Source organism: Caenorhabditis elegans, chromosome II (genome assembly GCF_000002985.6).
Source record: "Caenorhabditis elegans chromosome II".
Taxonomy (NCBI): domain Eukaryota; kingdom Metazoa; phylum Nematoda; class Chromadorea; order Rhabditida; family Rhabditidae; genus Caenorhabditis; species Caenorhabditis elegans.
In genome coordinates, this window is record NC_003280.10 from 9,177,253 (window position 1) to 9,197,479 (window position 20,227).

Sequence of the window (20,227 nt, forward strand, 5' to 3'; positions counted from 1 at the left end):
GTCCGAGTGGAGTACACACTGATTCAATAAACAAGGCGCTAAGCGGAATGCCGGAGCCTCGTTGCACAGCAATCGTTAATTTTTTAAATTTGAGCCACTCAATCTTAATCTCAATATTTTCAGTCAGTGTCATGTCTAATTACCATCATAATCACAATTATCAGCATCGCCCACGCGGATATGAAAGGCTTCCAGGAAAGAGACTCCCAGACAGGTTTTTTTACAGTTAATTCCATAATTAGTCCCAATAGTTCTTAATTGGAAATAAATCTCTTGAGAAAGTTTTTGATAATAATTGAAAAGGGTTTCTCTGTGTGTCAAATTTTTTAAAACTAAAAAAATTTAAAGTTTCATCACATACCTTTAAACTTGTTCTTTCAAAGTTTAAATATTATCGATTTTCTCTTCAGATGGAATATTTACGATAACGTCGGCCGTGATATCGATGGGACTCGATTTGTTCCATTCAAAACACCACTAGATTCATCATTCTTCGATGGGAAAAATATGCCTGTGGAGCTTCAATTTGGTGTAAAAACATTGATTTCTCTGGCACAACAGGCTAATAAACAAATTGGATTGGTTATCGATCTCACAAATACGGATAGATATTATAAAAAGACGGAATGGGCAGATCACGGAGTCAAGTATTTGTGAGTTGGAATTTTTTAACATTTAATTTAGAAAAATCGAAAGTTTATAGGAAACTCAATTGCCCCGGTCACGAGGTGAACGAACGAGAAGATCTTGTGCAAGACTTCATTAATGCTGTTAAGGAATTTGTGAACGATAAAGAAAACGGTAGATAATTTTTTTTGAACAAAATTAAAATTTTTTTATTCGATTACATTTGCAGATGGAAAACTGATTGGCGTACACTGCACTCATGGGCTCAACAGAACAGGATACCTTATTTGCCGGTATATGATTGACGTGGATAATTATAGTGCATCCGATGCGATTTCTAGTAAGTTTTGGATCCAATAACACATGTTTTATATAATTATTTTTCAGTGTTTGAATACTACCGTGGACATCCAATGGAGCGGGAACACTACAAAAAATCATTGTACGAAGCTGAAAGGAAGAAAAAATACGGAAAAAGCAGCGGAAAAAGCAGCGGAAACTCAGCCGATTCCACAATTTCGAGTGAACAGTTGCATCGAAATAATTCTCAATAACACCCAATACTGTTGTTTGTTCTTCTAATATTACTTGTCATTTAACTGTTACGTTCTGTAAATCCGAACAAAAATCGGGTAAACTTGTTATTATTTATTAATAGATTTCTTTCTGAGTACAACACATGGAAAATAATCACAGTTTTTTTTTGAATCACAACTTTTTCGCAGGAAATTACAATAAATTAGGGCGGAAAAGAGTCAACTTTTGGTCAAATCACAGAAATTGCGAACGTGAAGATGAATGGATGGATGTGGAGAGACGGTTGGAGTGAGAGAGAGAGACAGGTTTGGAAGTGATGAGACGCAGTAAATTATGCGACAAAAAATGAGGGCTCTAGGGCAAGAAATAACAGAATACTATGATGGGAGTGAACGGGAATTCAACGAGAAAAATTTAGGAAAACATGATTAAATGATAATTAATTATTCCGATAGCTTTACTCGATCTATTCCATCAAAATCGGTTGAAGTGGGAAGTTTTGTGGATGGTGAGAATAAGCAGCGAAGTTCGGAGCAGATAACTGAGAAATTTGTGATAATGGGCTCGTTTGAGGCGGTGGAGCACCACGATTGCGGAGCGTCAAAATGGCTTCTCCCGGACACAAATGAGTTGGCCAACGTGTGAATAGGACCTGGAATTGGTTTTTGTTTTAGCTTTATAAGAAACTTATGAGTAACTTACATTATCAACAGTATGTTCCGGTGTTGTGAAATTAGCCACCAGCTCAGGAACTCCGATGCTCATATGGATACCATAGATAATCAATTGGGTAACCTGCCCTGGCACAATTGGTGAAATTGGTGGAGATGGGTAACTTGACCAGAACTGTTGTGGTTGTGGTGCCTGTGGTGGCAGCTGCCCCATGAAACCCAATGGAGCCGGTGGTGGAACCTGATGTTGTTGACCAACCAGATGATGAAGGTTAAGCTCCTCAGCAGATGCTTGGAATACTTCGATGTATCTCTTCTTTTTGCCAACAGACATAAAGTTATTGTGAACTCCAGCAGCGCAGGCAGAAGCCGCTTGCTCATTGATCATTTGAATGAATGCTTCACCTGATGGATGACCTTGATTGTTGTATACCATATGAACACCTTGGAACTTTACCATTGTTGCAAAGTCACCAAGGAATGTGACGATATGTTGCACCTGGAAGAGCATTAACTTGTGTACTAGAAAATAAGTTTTATAAAAATTTCTCTGAACATATGTTCATTTAAAACCTGTCAGGTAGGTTTTTTCAGCGCAGAAAACAAAAAAAGTTTGGAAGAAAGAGTTGTCGCTGATCCCTGCCTACAATATGACTTCGCGCCTTCTGCCAAGTTACTATGAATGATACACTTAGAAATGCGAAAGTCTATACTATTGAGCACCAACGTTTAAACTTAAAAATGCAGAAAACAGGCAACAGTCAGGCAGGCAGGAAGGCGTACCTGCCTACTAGACTCACCTAAAAGTAGTGAACCTCTTTTTCTTACTTTTTGAGCTTATATCTCGGTCATGTTGGAGATATAGAAATCTTGATATTTTGATATTTTAATCTTTAGTTTTTTATCAAACAACTCCATACTCATATATGATAAAAGACCGTAAATTCCTAACTAACGCCCCACATTTCTCATCCCCCCACCTCTGCTCAACATTTGAATATTTGTCATCGGAACATATTCATCAGTAAGTACTTAAATACTCTTTTGTATTCTCACCTGTTGTAACTCACGGAGCTACAGCTTCATCATCATCAATCTATTTGACGGGGGCGGTTTATTTGCCTAAACTGCCTAAATTTACCATGAAACAATATCCATTCAAATTATACCGAAAAATGATAGAGCTTAGTGGTTAGCCCGACCAAACAGGTAAAAAATCAAAATTCTCATTTTAACAATCATGACTCGGCTTAAAAACCCCAAAATAAATTTATAGTGAAAATTAAAGAATGCCACCAGCCAGCACCAAAGTGTTTCCCATTCTATAATATTATCACAATTTTCTGGTCCCCTGACAACATAAATGTGATGTTCTCAACCTCCAGAACCCACGAAAAAACCCAAACCAATCACTTCACTTACAGTAGCTTCATAAGGCAATCCACGTAGGCGTACACAATCCTTCTTTTTCTCTTCCGGTGCTTCAACAGCATTTGCTACTGCTGGAGAGCTATTAATCAGATTGCATCTTTTCACAACTTGTTGAACTTCGGCCGCCGTGCTCTTGAAGAGCTCAATGTAGCGTTGTCCGATGACTTGGCGATGCTTCAGAAGACCCTGTTGGGCATCCTCTTCGGTTTCGAATTGAACAAATGCGTCGCCTGGAATCTCTTATATATTTCTTTACTATACTGACCAGTTGATCAATGAAATAGAATACAAGGAGAGCTTTTTCTAAGCTTCCGGTCGATCCGCAACCCATTTTGAGCATGACGGCAGGTCACAGGGAGGTACACGAACCAAGAATCATGAATTCACATAGGGTAACTTCCGGTTACCAGTAGACAGGCTCATAATGAGTCGCGGATCGGCCACCCCTGACTACAGTATCTTCTGAAATTACCTGTGGGTCGTCCATCAGTTCTGGTGATGAATAAGATTTTGTCCGTAAGTTTTAGTGGTTCGAAGAATGTTCTAATCTGAGCATCAGTACAATCATAAGGCAATCCTCTCATCCGAACAATAATTGCATTGGCGCTCACAAATTCCATCGCTTCAGTTGAGGAGCCTGTAATTATTTTCTATTTAGAAAGTTAATTTCAAGAATTATTTCTTTTCTTGTTTCTTGTCTACTGGTCAAAAATTGTTTCGATTTAAAAATGAGTCAAGGGGTAAGATGAAATAAAATACTAATAAGTGCACACATACAATACTGCAAAATCAATCAGTGGAGGGGGGAATTGATAAGACTCCGGGACAGGACACTTATCAATAATAATGGTGCGAATTATACAAATATACACGTTGTGTTATTGACCCCACCCTTGAGAATGACGATGACAAACTACGGTTTCTAGGTGACATGAACGGATGAAAAGCCGCGGGGGAAAAATGCGTGGAGGAGTAAAGGAGGAGCCATGAGAGGAATAAGATGCAATATGCAAAAAGGAAGAGCCAGGAGATGGAATAGGAGGAAACAATAAATATATTGGGAAGATGCACACAATCACAATGCCGTTTTTTTTCATTTTTTGGCCCAGGAAACAAAATTGGACCTTGATTATTTTTGTGGCAAATTAGTTTATCATTAAACACTTTTATATCAAGCCATTGTCTACCAACATTGTTTTGAGCAGGAAAATAACGTTTATCTAGTTGAAAACATTTTAACGCTAAAATCGGAAGTTTTTAGGCAACGTAGTGTTACTATATGCGTAGGTGGACTGACATATTTGTTATACTTTATTCGTTTTTCGGACAATATTTTGTGGATTTGAAATACGTTGGTAAGCTTCAAGAGGTTGAGATGACTGAGTAGTTTTTTCCTGGGTGAAACTTTAAGAATAAATAATTTCGAATAACTATAGGAAAATCAGTTCCACAATCTCTAAAAAGTGCGGATCATCATAAATATGATGTAGAAGAGTTCATTGATATAGTTAGTTCAAATAATATTATTCCAAACAGTTTCTAATAAATGTACCATAGTTTAAGCAAAAGCTGTGAAATTTAGAACATGATTATTGGAAATTATTAAATTAAAGAATTAATTAAATTAAATTGTGTTGGTGAATAAGAAAATGAAACTTTTAATTTTAAATTGGTAGGTTTTTTGAAGTAGCAGTTTAAAAAAAAATCAAGCTATTCAGAACAATGGAAAACTAATAATTTTACGTCGTGATACGAATTTTAATTCTAATTTCACGGTATCACTCTTCTTATTTTTTAGACTCAATAAAAAGGTTTTAAATTAATATTGCGATGACAAAAAACACAGAAGCTTCTCGTCTGCCCTCTCTCTCTCTCTACCATCCATCAGATATTGTGATTATGACGCAAAGAATAGAAATAAAACATAGTGTTCATCTTTCTTCAAAAGGAGCACATACACACCTACACATGATGACATAAACACCACTGCGGGAGGTGTATGTGCGGGGGAGAGCCGTTTATGGGGCGGAGGCTATCAGAAACTGCAAAATCACAGAAAAAACGAATTCGACGTGGACCCGACGACGCAGCGGAACGATAAAAATTCGGAGAGAAGATGGGCTACGGTATCTTTTTGATTTGCATATTATATAACTATAAAATAAAAGGAAAGACGGGACGGTGGTGATGGCGAATTTGATGGAAGTGAGGAGAGCTCGCTTTTTCGTGGCGAATGCAAATCGATGGGAATACGACAAAAATAGGAAGATTCACAGAAAGAAAGGAAACAAAATGATGGGAAGGAAACTGTAAAATATTAAGAAGGAAGGAATCACTGCCGTTTATTAACTTCAATCGAAGGTGCGGTTTAGTTATGGACAAAGTGAGCACGTTTTCAAGGCTCATTCCAATAGGACATTATTCCAAAGCAAGGATTTTTATGCGGGCATTATTGAATGTTTAAATGTATTAGAGTAATATCTAAGTGTTTTAATTCAATTCATTTGAAGCCTGCGTAGTTCAAAAAAGGTCCTTCGGTGGTTCTGAAGATATAGAAAGTTTGAACCTTTTTAACAACAAGTGACTTCTAGCTATGAAACTCTAAAAATATTCCAATCGGAAAAAAAATCAATTCATAAACAATATGAATAGAACACAATTTCCGAATATCAGGCTGACCAACTCTCCGTGTACCGACCAAACCACGCGAGAAGGTCAATTTAAAACTGTCAGAAAGCCTTGGGCTGCTGGCTAGTCGGTGTGATTCTCCTCCGCAATATTATTTCCATCCATTCCCTCTCTCCTTTCATCAATCAGCAGTCAGTCAGTTCATCAGTGTGTATTAGGGGGTTCTGTTTGGACAGCAGGCACAAGCCACCACCTCTACGGTTGCTGCTGCTCCTGCTCGGTTCGTGAGGCTCCGGGAGGAAATAGACAGCTACGAATACATATCGATACGAACAGTTTGAAATTGGCAAGCAACACATGCAAATGGGAGCTTGGTTAATTTAGGGAAAATATAATTTCAGGGAGATTGTATGCGGAAAAAATCAAGGATCTAGAGAAATCACTCCAGAACATTTTCCAAATTACTAGGAGCTAAAGTATAAAATTATGGCATATACAAAAAACTAAACAATTCCCAAACTTCGCTGATGTGAGCTTTAAATCAGCTGGCCGATAAAAAATAATGATCACTATTTTATCTCTGTCTGGTAGGCCCCTAAATGTAGGATCCCGTGACCAAATAACTGTAATACTCAAAAATATGAAGTGAAATGCATCTCTTCTCCTTCTTCACTTTCTTTTTCAAAAAATATAGAAAAAAACGTTCACACATAAACCACATGTTCAGAAACCATTGCATACAATTTTCTCGGTGGTCTCGAAAAACGTTCTACGTGGTTTTGCTTGGTGATAGGAATACCACCCCGTGCGGTGTCAAATCAATTGATTTGTGTGCTTATAGGAGAGCAATAGACAGAGGTTAATTGACACTTATCAACAAGAATTCGGTTTGGCGGCTTTTCAGTGAGAAGGGGATGCTTAGTATTAGGATTAGGATCTGATATAATATTTGAAAAACTTTTAAAAATTAAAAATTTGATAAACACAACTTTTCCAAAAAGCAATTTGAGCATATAAAAGTTAGAGTGAAAATACGAAAATTTCTCTTTTTTGGTAGTTGAATAAATGTGAATGCTACCATGGATCCCCCGTTGCGGGTACCACGCAATGTCACCTGGAGAGTAGAGGAGCACACAATGAGTTATGAGAAGCCGCTTCTACTGACAGGCTCAAAAAATATATAATGGGATTTCGGTTTTTTGTGGGGGAAAAAGTGGATTTGCAGCATCGATTGGTAAAATAGAAGCATTATGTTTTGAAATGGAGAATAATGAAAGCCATGTCAGGATGCCAATTTTAGAATGCCAACTTATCTAACTTTCATAAGAATAATAAGAATTGGAACTCGTTTTAAAAGTTGTTCCAAATGCAACAAAATTTGTGATCATTAAAAAAGTTCTGCCAATATTTGAAAAAATAAACCGAAACAGTTTAAAACTATGAAAACGAGTAGAGAAACGAAAAGTGTGAAAGTGAATATAGGGAATGCGTGGGGGAGATCATCATCATCAGGACACAGAGATTACCGGACGAACTGAACCGTTAATCGTTTGCCATTTGAAATATGTTTCATTTTAGTTTTAGTTAAAAATTTAGATACATGTACAAGAACACAAAATTTTTTTTTGACAGTTTTGGAACTTACCATATCTCCTCTAACATAAGAGACATTTCTCTACTTTGACAATTTATATCTCGGCTGTTTTAAGTTTTACCAAAAAATTTTCCACTGTCTAAATGTAGAACCGAGATATAAGCTGTGAAAGTAGAGCAAGGAGATGGTGCAAGTCTAATGGGGAAAATATGGCTTATAGTCTAATGGATATAAATCACAAACTGTTGAATTTACATAGAGTTATTAATTATTAGATGGATGTTTTTTAACACTAGAAAGGACTCATATTTTTTACACACTCAGAATCCATATTTTTGGAGAAAAATTCTAGTATGTATTTATTTTTTAAATAAAATTAAAAAAAAAACTAACCAGTTGCAACATGCATAAATTCGTCCAATCCAGCTTTATAAACTTCAATGTATCGAGAAAGCAAAAAATTTCTGTGCCTTTTTAATGCCAAATCTCTGGATTCCTGACTTGAAAATTGAACTAATACTTCACCATTTCGACGTCCTTCTGAGGATAGACAAAGTGCAATTCCGCCCCTGAAAATAGAAAATTTAAAAATTTAAAGAGAATCAAAATAACTGTAAGGCTTGTTTTCCTCTAACCTAAAATTTCCAAAAAGGCAGATCTCAAGGCATAAGTGCCTATCTCATGCTGACCTGCCTACACTTTAATTTATAAAATTTGGCGTAATCTCCTATGACTGGAGTTTGTACAGGTATTTATCGAATTTTGGAACATAAAATTCAAAAATAATGACCGAAATGCCACATTTATTCTGACAATATTTGAATCAAAAAACACTCACGGCACAATATCCAATCCAGCAAAAAATTGTGCAACATGATGGTCAGAAGCCTGCCATGGTAATCCACGGGCTCTACATACAACATTGTCTCCGTCGGCGCCGACTTCTTGATCTTCCAGAATCGGTGCAGGCTGGTATTCGATATTCACAAATTGATGGGTTTTCTCGAGAAGTTCTGAAAATAAACATGATCTTATTTAATTTGTAATATATTCCGATGGATTTCAATTTTCATTCCCAAATTGATCCCTTTCTATTTCCCGTCAATATCCTTATCTCATCAATTTCCTACGTAGGTATACTACATATGAACTGTTCGAAAACCGAATTTTTAACCACAAAAAATTGCCAAAACTTCCTCGTTTTTTCACTTGTCCTTCCTATTTCTCTTCATATTTTACCATAGAAACGGACCGTCTCTTCCACATGTTTGCCCTCCTTTGTGCGCGCGGTGAGCCATAGAGCCATCATCCATTCGGACACCTTGACTGGTACGCACTGTTTACATTCTATGGAAAAATATATCACAAGAGACCCGAATGGTGATTGAGAGAAAGTGTGGGAAGGTGAGAAGTAGAGAAAACAAGATGATCAGGAGAACCTTTAATGTAAAATACATACATAGGAACATTTGAATTTTGCCAACATCTATCAATTTATTTGGACATCATTAATATTTTAAGAAAAACTTGAAATTTTGTTCAAATGCCCCTGATCCCTACTAGCCATGTTGCATCGAACATTCTTCGCAAAATCTTATTTTGTCTTGAAACAATAATTTATGTGTAAAGTCACAGAATCCCATACCGAGTCATTATCCCAAGATCACCCACTTGTATTTTTTCCCATTCAATATCTCACACAATAGAAAACCCCATTCCAAAAAGAAAATGGTGAAGGCAAAAGAAGAGACAAACACGGGCGGTGTGGCCCTTGAAAGGACACCAAAAAGGTGACAGGTCCTTCCCGCTTTGAAACCATTCATCACAGCAGTAGGGCATTCTTTTACCACCATATCTATCTTATCCAGAATCATCGAAGCAAGTAATCAAACTACAAACGATGGATATAGGAATGCAACTCAAAAATAACATCAATTACTTGAATTAATAATAGTCAAATAATTTTCAATGTAAGAGCAATCATTGCTGTATGTGATTTAATGTCATAATTTTTTTCTAAATTAGTGGCTCTGAACACTTCAAATTTTAATAGGTTTTCGCCTAAATCGATTTTATGAAACACATACCGTCATCCATATCCAAAATGGCCCTGGCAATTGCTACGTCATCTTCAATTTCTTCTTGTTCCATACCATCTTCTTCTTGATTACCGTAATACAAATGTTTGATATCATAATAATGATGAAGTGGATGTGGAACACAAAGTTCGTTTCTCGCGAACAATGGTATGAGCACATGTCTGATTGGTTCTGGACCTTTTGTGAATATATATGATGAGGTTGGATGCTCGTCGAAAAATTTGACGACATCTTCAGGAGTTATATTTACAAGACGAGTTGATATTTCAGATCCGGATGAGGAGGCCGATGATGGTGATGTGCTATTATTATTGGCATCCTCCTGACGGCGTGGGTAGAATGAGGTGACGACTAGTTTTGTGTTCTCATCGTAGTTTCCGTCAGATACTCGTATGAGTAGTAGTCGTTGTTCTGAAGTTATCATGTTGCAGGTAGGAATTTTTTAAAGAATTTATTTTTGAAAAACTTTGTATATTTAATTTTTTAAAAATCTAGAAAATTGAAATAATAGTCTGGCAAAACATATTGAACGGTATCTGAAACTTGAATAATAAAATTAAAATTTTAGAAAATTGCGGATTCCTAAAATGTTTCCAGTTCAATTCAAATAAGATTTCAAATTTTCCTCGATTTTAATTAAGCTTCTCCTCCGCCATGGTCACCTCGGCGCCCATTGTGCCACGTCATTTTCAAAACAAAAGGAGCAGTTTCGATAGAATTACGTAAACAAACAAAATTGGGTTGACCTGTGTAGTATAAACACTTCGTGTCTCGATTGTGGGAGACATTGTGAGAAACAAGACACCCCCGACTGTCACACAGTGCTTCCGGGATTGATGAGCTTGACCTACTAATTTATTACAGAGTTTCAATAAAAGTGAAATCGAGATGGGGTGTCAGACTCATTATTTGAAGAGGAAAATAAATTAAATTATTTGATGTTTCATTTTTTAATTTAAGAATAGATAAAGAGTTTTCGAAAATGCACAAACAATTGAAAAAGCATTGTACTTATCCAATTAACTTGATAGTTTGAGGTTTTTTGTACTGGAAATTTGTTTTTGGAGGTTTCAAAAATTATCCATGAAAAACTTGAAAATCATACTCATTTCTGTAACAAAAAAGCAAGCAGCTAATTTTCTAGTCCCTCGAAATTTAAAAATTTGCTGTTTTATTTTTTAGAACTTCAAAATTAGAATCATCTAAGCTCATGTTCTACTTCTACATTCAGAACATTCAAAATCCAAATTAATTTATCTCTGAATGTCGTATCAATAGTTGGTATTTTCATTCCTGTTAACCTATCGTACTAGTATCTCATACGATAAAGATGATAAAGATAGTATATTTCAATGCCAAATTTTTTGGCAACTTGGGAATGAGGTGAGATTGGAACTTCGGACAACTGTTGTGCTGGTTTTCAATTTAAGATATTTAAATATTAATTTAAATAAAAAAACAACTTGCCTGGATGAGACGTTTGCCGATTCATCAATGTAGGGAATCGTCAGTGCGTCCTTGGGTACATACGCAAACCAACGGGGTTGGTGAGGCTGCTGACCGTCGAGACGTCGACCCGCCACCCGCGCAGCAGCCGACAATGAGACCGCCCCTTTTGCGACGAACTCACTTTTTCGAACACTGCAAGAATTGAGAGAATGAATATATCGAGAATGTGTGGAAAATGATGGAGAACATTCGGATGAAGAAAAAAAACTTATGAAAATGAAATCGAGATATAGTTAGGGCTGCTAGTTGTACCGACTTGGAAGCCTTTGACTGGTTTGACTCAAAGCTTTTCCTAAGGATTTTCCAAACTTTTGATTGATAGTCAGACAACATCAAAAACACAAGGTTCTAATCATTTTGAAAAAAACAACAAAAAAAACATTAAGTTTTATAGACACAAGCAGCGAATAACACAAGCCGTAAATGTGGACCCATTTTTACTTCAGAAAATTTAGAATTCCACGAATTTTTACTACCGTATTCCTATCATTAGCTTCAGTATGGCAAAATTCTAACGAAAACTGGTTCATTACTTTTTTCAAATGTTTCTGAGAATTATTTTTGGAAATTGTGAAATAAGTTATTCTGTGGGTTGTCAAAGAAACGGGGAGTACAACTTATAAAGGAAATACGGTAGCTTTAACATTTTTTATGTTTTAGACATCCAATTTAAAATTACTCAGGGTCAATCAAAAGAAGTAGTTTTTGGGATAGCGATCACGGTACTTTATTTTAACTTTCAATGCCCAAAAATTTCCAAAACTTTAACATTGAGATCTTTTTTCAAGTTCATTTTGATCGACGGAATCCAATGAGCTATGTTTTTCGATACAATTCTCAAAACCCAACAAATGTTCGCTATCCAACACATATCTAGCTGTCAACAAGAACCCGCAAAAACCCAAATACCACTTCGAATTAAGATTAAGATAGGGATGTTTAGAGGTGAAGGTTAAATGTAGATGGGCAATAGAAGACGTGTTTACCGGCGTGAGGTAAAACTGAGAAAATACGCATGCAAAGAAATATATTCGATAGAAAGAGAGAATATGGGGGAAACTATTTGATATTTGCTCAAATGATTAACCTTCTAATCTCGTTCACTCCAAATTCTTTGCACTTTGTTTTTGTGACAAAATTGTGAGAAGCTCAGCTGATAAGCTGAGAAGCTGTCACATGATTTTGAAAACCGATTCCTAGAAAAAAGTGAAGCTGTAATTGAAATTTTTAACGATATCAGATTTTGAGGACAACTGATAAATTGATCGTCAAAATCATTTACTACATTACAATTACATTTTTAGAATTCAATTTTTAAAGGTTTTACTTGAATCACTTCTCTAAAAATAAAACTTCTTAGTTTCCCTCCGAATTTCAGCAAAAACCTCTAATCCAGAACCCACGTGTTCCACTTCGACTTCCTTCTGTTTTGGTTTCTTTGTCATCTAAGTCTCTTCTCAAATCTTGTTTCCATCACCACCCGCTCAGAAAATGACCTCATTTTTCGAGGACGTGACGGAAGGGAAGATCAGAGACCTTCAGAAGACAATCTAAACTTGTGAAATACTATGAACGTCGAAGAGATTTGAGACTGTGTTTGGAAGTGAGAAGACGATGAAAAAAGATGATGACGGAAAAACCGCTGAATGGTAACTGGGTAATTGGGATTGAAACAGTTTTTTTTTCTCGTCTAATTTGACAATTAATTAGGAAATGAGAACATTTTTTTCAGAACACAGACAACTTTGGAAGACAAACTTCTAGTAAGTCCTTATACAAACGTGTCTAGTGGTGCTCTGAGAAAAGAAAAGGCCTGAAAGACGAAAAATTCATAAAATCCCAAACTAAACGTATTGAGAGCAACTGCTTCAGAGCAAGAACGTGGAATTCGTTTGGATTGCACAATATACCTTAGACGAGTAACCCATGAGTTCCAACATTATTTGGAACTTCTTGACTGTCTCTTTTTTGCTTCAAAAAATATAATTTATAAATACAAAAACTGGGAGCATCGATATAAACTTTAAATCTCGAGTAGCACACTTAAATTTATAGCGAGACCCATGCACAGCTGTGTTTAATGTCCCAGAGACTTTCAATATTCCAGTAGGTATATTCTTCACTTTTCCTAAGTTCTCAAACTCAAATCCTACTTAGTTTTCTCGAAGGTTCTCCCAAATAACTAGACCCCATTTGCCTTACTATCTCGGCCGATCAATGAACAAGCGGAAAACAATCACAAATCTCTTGCTTCTAATTCTTTTCGGTTCTTCTCATGTATTCACTTGTTTTCCGTCGCCCCCGTCTCCCCTCGTCGCCATCGGCAGAAAAAGTCGGAAAATCGAATTTAGATTCCAGTCTTTTCCTCCGTGAATTACTTCGGGACAGTCAGCCTACCCTACCCTCACAGATATTGACGTAATCGTCGGATCTGATCTCGAAATAAAGCGAATACATGTCTCTCGGGTGTCCCCCTTTCCTTCATCAAGGAACTTGACCAGCAACCCGATCGAAACGAGTATGTTTTCGTCGGATTGTGTTAACGGGTCAAATAAGGGGAATTGGAAGGCAAGTAAGTGAGAAGAATTATGTGCTTGAGATTTTATATGTTTTCACAGATTTGTTTTTGTCTACTTCATCTGATCTTGGGTAATCTAATGACGATCTTAGGCTGATATCAATGAAAGTTTTGAGACGGAAAACTTCAGACTGACAGATTTTACAAATGAAGCGGGAAGAATTCAGATTATTTTCTGTAACCTCGAGTAAAATGTCGTCGATCTTATTAATTTTTTTTTTGAAATCAAAAGTAAATCATGGAATTCAAGCATTAAAATACCGTACCGTAACGCATTCAACATCTTCATTGCGTCAAAACCTCGACCGATCGAATGCATCTTTGCAATTCCAACTGATCCGCTCACGTCAACAGCTGAAAATTTTCCAACTTCTAGTTTCCAAGTATATTCCAATTACTCACCAAGAGTTGTAAGTATAAGACCGATAAAAATAAAAACAATGGAACAAAGCATATACTCAACGGTTCCAACTGGATGTAGATCACCAAATCCTACTGTTAACTGGAAAACTTTTTGGATTGAAACATTGAATATTAGAATTTTTGTATCTTACCAATGAAACTAAACAAAAATAAAAAGAGTCTAAAAATGACCACATCGGCTCTAAAATAGTATACACACATGCAGAAATTGTCATATAACCAAGTAAAAATACTAGAACAAGTAGCTGTCTGCCAGTTTTTGGGTCTTCCGTTGGATCCATAATTAGCATATCTGCCACAAATTTTGCTAAATCCGCAATTGTCACAAGAGTTAGCGGAATTCTGGAAATTTCTTGAATCTTCTATTCCACATAGATGTACAAACCCAAAAATTGCATATCCAACACAGAAAATTTTGCCGCCAGTTGAAATTGGGATAAGATTACCGTAACCTATAGAAGTGAGTACTGTAGTTGTAAAGAAAATTGCAGATATCATTGACCAGCGACTGGTTTCTTGTGGAACAAGAAAGTCTGGAAGCTTATGTCTTTAAAATAATTTGAAAAATGTTATTGAACATTTTTATCCTAACATTTATACTTTTTTCATTCAAATCATGTTGTCACTTACCAGTTGGCTTCAATCCTTCCTTGAACGCTCGAAAGTTGATTGAAGTGAAGGTGTCAATCAGGTTTTCAACATCCGCTACCGAACGATTCGAGGATTGATATAGGTTATTAATAAAGTTCCGGTAGATCGTATGATATGACTGGTAACGATCCAGTTCCGCCTGATGCTCGATCTTTGTGAAAAGATATGCGCCTGCGATGATGTAAGCAACCGTGGCAAAGATCAGAACAAGATGGAAGAGGGCAAGGCGTAGATTTGCAAGGAAGCCTGGAAACTATTTTAAATTATTGAAACTTTTTTGTTGGGGAAAATAAACATTCTAATAATGTTCTAATTTTTTGCTATAAAAACTTTCTAAAAAAATTTTCAATCTCTTTTTACAGGCCCCAAAAAAGAATAACACGTAAAGTCTACGTGGGAGGGAGAGAGAATGTTTGGATCCAAGTTAAATTGTTATTATTGAATTTTCGTAGTTTTTCCTTCTTATTTTAGGTCCACCATCTAACTTAGTTTTCGAGTTTTTTTAAAGTTCTGTGGACCTTTAGAAAAAGAGAATAATCTTTCTTTGTGATGAGGATGGAATGGTGTTGCCATAAACACTCTAGACCTGGTTCCACGCTGAAAAACCATTATTTTCTGAAATTTCAAAAGTTCATTCATTTACCATAGTAGGCTAGCAGCTCTAAAAGCTTTTAAATCTCCAACAGGAAATCAAGAAAAAATGAAAGTAATGGGAAACAATAGAAACAGAACAATATTTGGATATATATTGGAACAAATAGGTATTTGTGTGGTAAAGCATGTGAGAAACAACACAAACAACAATAAACAAACCTTGTTTGGGAGCGTCTTCGTCGCCACTGTTGTTTTCAAGAATCATGGCGTTACGGCGTCGCGCCGATGCCGTTCCAAAATGGATCTGCAAGGGATGAAAGCAATCAGACTAAGAGCAACAATTTTTGGTGGGAAGAAGAATGAAGGGACTCGGAAGGATCTTTCGAAATGGGAAATGGGTGGTCGCGTTGAATATTAGTTACCTAATCTAGTTTATGCTTGTTTTAAATTTCATTTGCAATTATGATAATGCTAGTCGTTTTCTGGGAATCGCTATGATTAATAACAATTTCCATAAGATGCCTTGCTACGTTAAAATTTGATCTAGTTGTTCAAATTTGGATCACAAGTGTTATGGGGTACCCTAAATTCATACAATTATAAAAATTTTCTGTAATTTTTTCTACATTCAAGCTTAGGATTACTGGATTTTTGTCAACTGATTTTTCAAACAGAAAGATCACAATGAAAAATCTGAATATCTTGGCAATATTTATTAAATTGAATGAATTGTCTTGAACTTTGAAATTAAAAATAGAAGCATTTGCGAACATTTTTAACCTTTATTGTCGAAAAGAAAAACATTCGGGTACTTCAAAGGACCTGAAGTTTAGAGTTCATAGAATTTTGCGGACCAGCGGCACCCGAAATTCCATCGCGTCAATTTGGTGACGAAAAATAGAAAAGAGGGTTAGTAAAAGTTGGAGGAGGCAACGAAATCTTCTTTAATCGTCGGCACCGGAAAACGTGTGAAAAGAAGTTTTAGGTAGAGACGTTGGAAAATGAAAATCTTTTGAAAATCCCCATTCATAATTGCAAAAAGGCTTGTTTGGTTTGCAAAAATAGACTCTGCCTTGCTCCATTGTTTGAGAAAATCGTTGGAACAATGTATTAAAGGTAATTACTGAGACTAGTGGAAATATAAATATTCCAATTTTGATAATTTACAGTAAAAATGAAAGCTGAAATGAGAAAAAATGTTCATCAAAAATTGAAAAGTTATATTCGTCTTTTGTCAATCTATTACTAATTTTTTTTCAGTTTGCTATAAGTCTGGGTTCGAAATTGCCGGATCATATTTGGACAAAAATAGGGCGATAGCTTTTTATTTTGATAGAACAGGTTTTATCAGTAAAGTTAAGTCCTTACCAACTTCTCCATAAAAAAATTTTTTGAGCAAAATTCGGACATGATGCAACGCTATTTAAAAAAAAGTACAAGACCTCAAACTTTGAATGTTTTTCGAACTTTTTCGGCAAATAATAGGAGAGTTTTAATGTTTTTTTTTTCAAATTTCTAGTACAATTTAAGAAGAAAAAAAATATTCACCTGATTCATGTTCCCAGCATCTGAACTTGGTGTCCTTCGGAGCAATTGCAAATGAGCCCAATCGCTATGGTTTCTAGAAATCAGTGCGGTTGTCGTCGGAGTGATACAGAAAGCGGACAAATGTCCGGCTAGAAATTTTCCCCGGGGATGCATAGTTGGTGAGAGTGACAAAAACTAGAGAATATAGAGATTGCTGGTGTGACAAAGTGACACTCTCAATTTGTTTTTCTATTTTAAAAAAGAATGGCTTCTGCTGAGGAGATGAAGAATTGGTAGAAATGTGTCAAATTCCGAGGAAATTCGATGAAATCTTGAGAAACTGCTTCCGAGTTTCAATACATTTTAACGCGTCGATGAACTCGTGGGATTGCCGGAAATTAGGTTCCTTTTCGGTTATTTGTAGAAATGGTTGCACTTTTGTGGCAAGAGTAAGGGAAAAATAAACAATTTCGGTGCATTTTTTTCATCTTTTCCTTTGACCAGAAATCTTGTAATAATGGGTAGCAGTAGAATGGGGGAATTCAAGAAATGTAAACATTTAAATGAAACATCAAATGTATGGATGAAATTTTAATTGTGACCACAGAATATACAAATTATAAAGTTGAATAGATCAAAAAAGTTGTTATTAAATTTTATGCATCTGCACTTGGGATTCACAAAACTTACATAGAAGTATCTGCTAACCTAACTCGGAAAAAGGATTTTTTTCAGAAAATTTTGGAACCATGGATTTTGGCAATTTGGAAAGATTGAACCCTTTCTCTTCGGGTTACCTCTGAAACTTTGAAAAATTTAATAACTTGTTCACACATCTTAAATATGTACGAATCCACATAACTCTGAAATTTCAGACTCCAATTTCCTTTCCTGCCGTGCCATTTGCCAACAAGTTCATATTGTACACGAGAGTTCACACTGAGTAATGATGCCAAGAAGAAAAGTCTCAATGAAAAAATCTATTAGTTGTGCCAATATTTGCGTAACTCATTCCCTTGTATTGCGCATAAATCAATGCTCCTACAACAGTCTCCCCTTTTTTGTATGAGGGGTTGTCTCTAACAAGTGAATTGACTTGACGCCCACCGACTTTTCTTAGTCAGGTACTTTACACCTTTTTTCATGAAGTTCGCGAAAGTGATTTCAATCGTTTTTGGTTTTTCTTGTGCACTTTGAACATTTCAACTAGATTTCATTTTGGGTCTCAAGCTAGTCTTTGTTTTACCAGATTACTATAAATATGTAACTATAAGGAGTCTTTTGAAAAGTTTCAAATTCTATCCGAAATTGTTACATAATGTACCTAAATTCACATTTTACGGTCCCCGAAGTAGTGAAACTGCACTGAAATATTTTCAGGTCGAAGTATTTTACAGGCTTCAAAATGGTCCACTGGTCCAGTCATCAATACCTTTTCCGGTCAGGTTACTGTAATCCAAAAATGCAACCTCGAACAAATGATATATGTTTATAGTCTCTAATACTTCCTTGACCTCTAAATACCTTTTCTTCTCCTCCTTGCCCTCAGTTTTTTCTCATAAATCTTCATAAACCCACTTGACACCTGGAATCTCTTCCCCTCCCTCATCATTTTCCAATCCTCCCTCACCTATACTTTCAATAACAAATTTTCTGCTCTTTTCTTTACGAAGAAATAGACAAAGTGACTCTGAGCCAAGCCACACAATCAAAATCCAATCATTTTCCACATGTTGATCTCCTCTTCGTTCATATTTCTTAGGCGCATCTAGGTGTTCAACCATATGGTAATTAGGACCGCCCGTGTTCTTCCCCACTAGCTGCCAACCGATGGCGGTATGACTTCAAAGGGAATGAAAATGAATCAAGAACCCTCATTCTTCAGTGTTGTTGCAAGATTGATTTATTAGTTTTGAGAGGTTTTTTTTGTTTCAATTAATAGATCTCCGAATTTTGCCTAAAATTTGAATGTATCCACTTTTTACTTTAAGATATTTATGTTAAAGTTTTCAATGAACATTTTTAATGCAAAAATTGTGGAGACATTATCTATTGTTTTTAAAAACATCAATGAAGATCCCGATGTAATTTTTTAGATTTAAAACGGTTTTCTAAAAGCAAAACGCCAAGCAAGCATTTGATAACCATTTGCACATAGAAATACGCCGCCCAGCCTTTTCCCATCAACCTATTCATATTCAAGTTCTATTTGTCGGGAGGTCCATTGAGTATTGTCCACGTTTATAAATCTATTATGATTCACAATCTAAAAGAGCTCAGAAATAAGAAAGAATGAGAATTAGAGAAGCAGAGAAGATGCTCAACAACCATCGTCTTCTTCTCTTCCTTATCAACCACCCACACAGTCCTGCTCACTTGCTCCTATCACTTTTTTCCTTGTACCGAAAGAAAAATATGAACAATTTGAAATACTGCTGACAAATTTTTGTGTACGACGTCAAATGCGTTTTGGCATGTGATTGAGGTTTTGATTTTTTTTGGTGTAAAATTCATTTGAAAAATAAATTCTTCGGACGAACCGGAAATTTTAAGCTTTTAGTTTCATATATCTTACTTACTTTTCAGCATATAAACTACAAAAACCTACAATAATTTTTCAACTGAAAATCGATCTGAACTCTTCTAAATTCTAAATTAAAAAATTTCCCGGATTTCCGCCATTTTCTTTTCGATATTTCTTAAAAGCATCTCCTCAAGTTTCCCATGCCGATCGTATGTTGTTCTTTCCTCTGATTCATAGATTTCAATTATAAAAGTGAGAGAACTTGAGAGCTCGAGACGTCACGCACAAAAGAAACCATTTTTCTAACTTCTCGGAGCAAGAGGTACACTATTTTTTAACGGCTCTTTTTTTTACAATAAAATTAGGACTGCGCAATCAATAAAAATTATTGAGTTCGTTCAGCGTTAAAAAAAATCAAAAAATTTTTGCAGAAATTTTGGCTTCAAATTTCAATTTCCACTTAAAATCCTTGTTAAGCCAGTAAGATGCTATACATTCAAACTAGGATATTAAACGCATACTACCCCAAACACACGAACTGTCGGAAGCTGTACCCGAAATTGTGTCCTCCAATTTATCTTCACACAATTTGACAGCAACTCGTCCATATTGAGAACTCGTCTCTGGGCCCCCCGATGGGGAATAGGTCGTAGACCACAAAAAGAACGTGGCGCCACAACACCAATAAAACATTTTTGTACGTTATTCTATGTATGGTTGAACTGTGTCGTTGTTGAAGAGTTTTAATCCCATCTCGCTCGCATCACCTTTTTTTGTTTCAAAAATCGCCTCCTTTACTGCCTATACCTCTCCCAATTCTCTTGACAATATCGA

General features: G+C 35.9%; 3 protein-coding genes across 5 annotated transcripts; 1 reads left to right on the top strand and 2 right to left on the bottom strand.

Moving 5' to 3' along the window:
* The first annotated feature begins 47 nt into the window (after positions 1 to 47).
* pir-1 (RNA/RNP complex-1-interacting phosphatase homolog) lies at positions 48 to 1,381 on the top strand. Of its 2 annotated transcripts, none has more exons than NR_023952.1 (5): positions 48 to 214; positions 411 to 653; positions 697 to 801; positions 857 to 967; positions 1,015 to 1,181. NR_023952.1 is itself a non-coding variant. In NM_063558.6 (5 exons), exons 1-5 carry the CDS (start codon positions 132 to 134, stop codon positions 1,179 to 1,181), a joined length of 702 nt encoding a protein of 233 aa, NP_495959.2. In that variant the 5' UTR covers positions 86 to 131; the 3' UTR covers positions 1,182 to 1,381. The 2 variants fall into 2 exon arrangements, 1 of the variants encoding a protein (NP_495959.2); NM_063558.6 differs by having other exon boundaries at positions 86 to 214; positions 704 to 801; positions 1,015 to 1,381.
* sym-2 lies at positions 1,262 to 11,228 on the bottom strand (the record flags this gene model as incomplete). Of its 2 annotated transcripts, NM_063559.10 has the most annotated exons (8): positions 1,262 to 1,816; positions 1,867 to 2,334; positions 3,258 to 3,496; positions 3,739 to 3,903; positions 7,882 to 8,057; positions 8,327 to 8,501; positions 9,576 to 9,998; positions 11,055 to 11,228. In NM_063559.10, 8 exons carry the CDS (start codon positions 11,077 to 11,079, stop codon positions 1,631 to 1,633), a joined length of 1,857 nt encoding a protein of 618 aa, NP_495960.2. The 2 variants fall into 2 exon arrangements, with proteins under 2 accessions (NP_495960.2, NP_001300608.1); NM_001313679.3 differs by lacking the exons at positions 7,882 to 8,057; positions 8,327 to 8,501; positions 9,576 to 9,998; positions 11,055 to 11,228 and having other exon boundaries at positions 1,631 to 1,816; positions 3,739 to 3,886.
* On the bottom strand, positions 1,262 to 17,043 carry twk-4 (Potassium channel domain-containing protein; the record flags this gene model as incomplete). The annotated part of the gene is made up of 15 exons (NM_001356885.3): positions 1,262 to 1,816; positions 1,867 to 2,334; positions 3,258 to 3,496; positions 3,739 to 3,903; positions 7,882 to 8,057; positions 8,327 to 8,501; positions 9,576 to 9,998; positions 11,055 to 11,228; positions 13,941 to 14,028; positions 14,077 to 14,176; positions 14,229 to 14,439; positions 14,483 to 14,630; positions 14,728 to 14,994; positions 15,562 to 15,646; positions 16,891 to 17,043. 9 exons carry the CDS (start codon positions 17,041 to 17,043, stop codon positions 9,968 to 9,970), a joined length of 1,257 nt encoding a protein of 418 aa, NP_001343566.1. The 3' UTR covers positions 1,262 to 1,816; positions 1,867 to 2,334; positions 3,258 to 3,496; positions 3,739 to 3,903; positions 7,882 to 8,057; positions 8,327 to 8,501; positions 9,576 to 9,967.
* Positions 17,044 to 20,227: the final 3,184 nt, after the last annotated feature.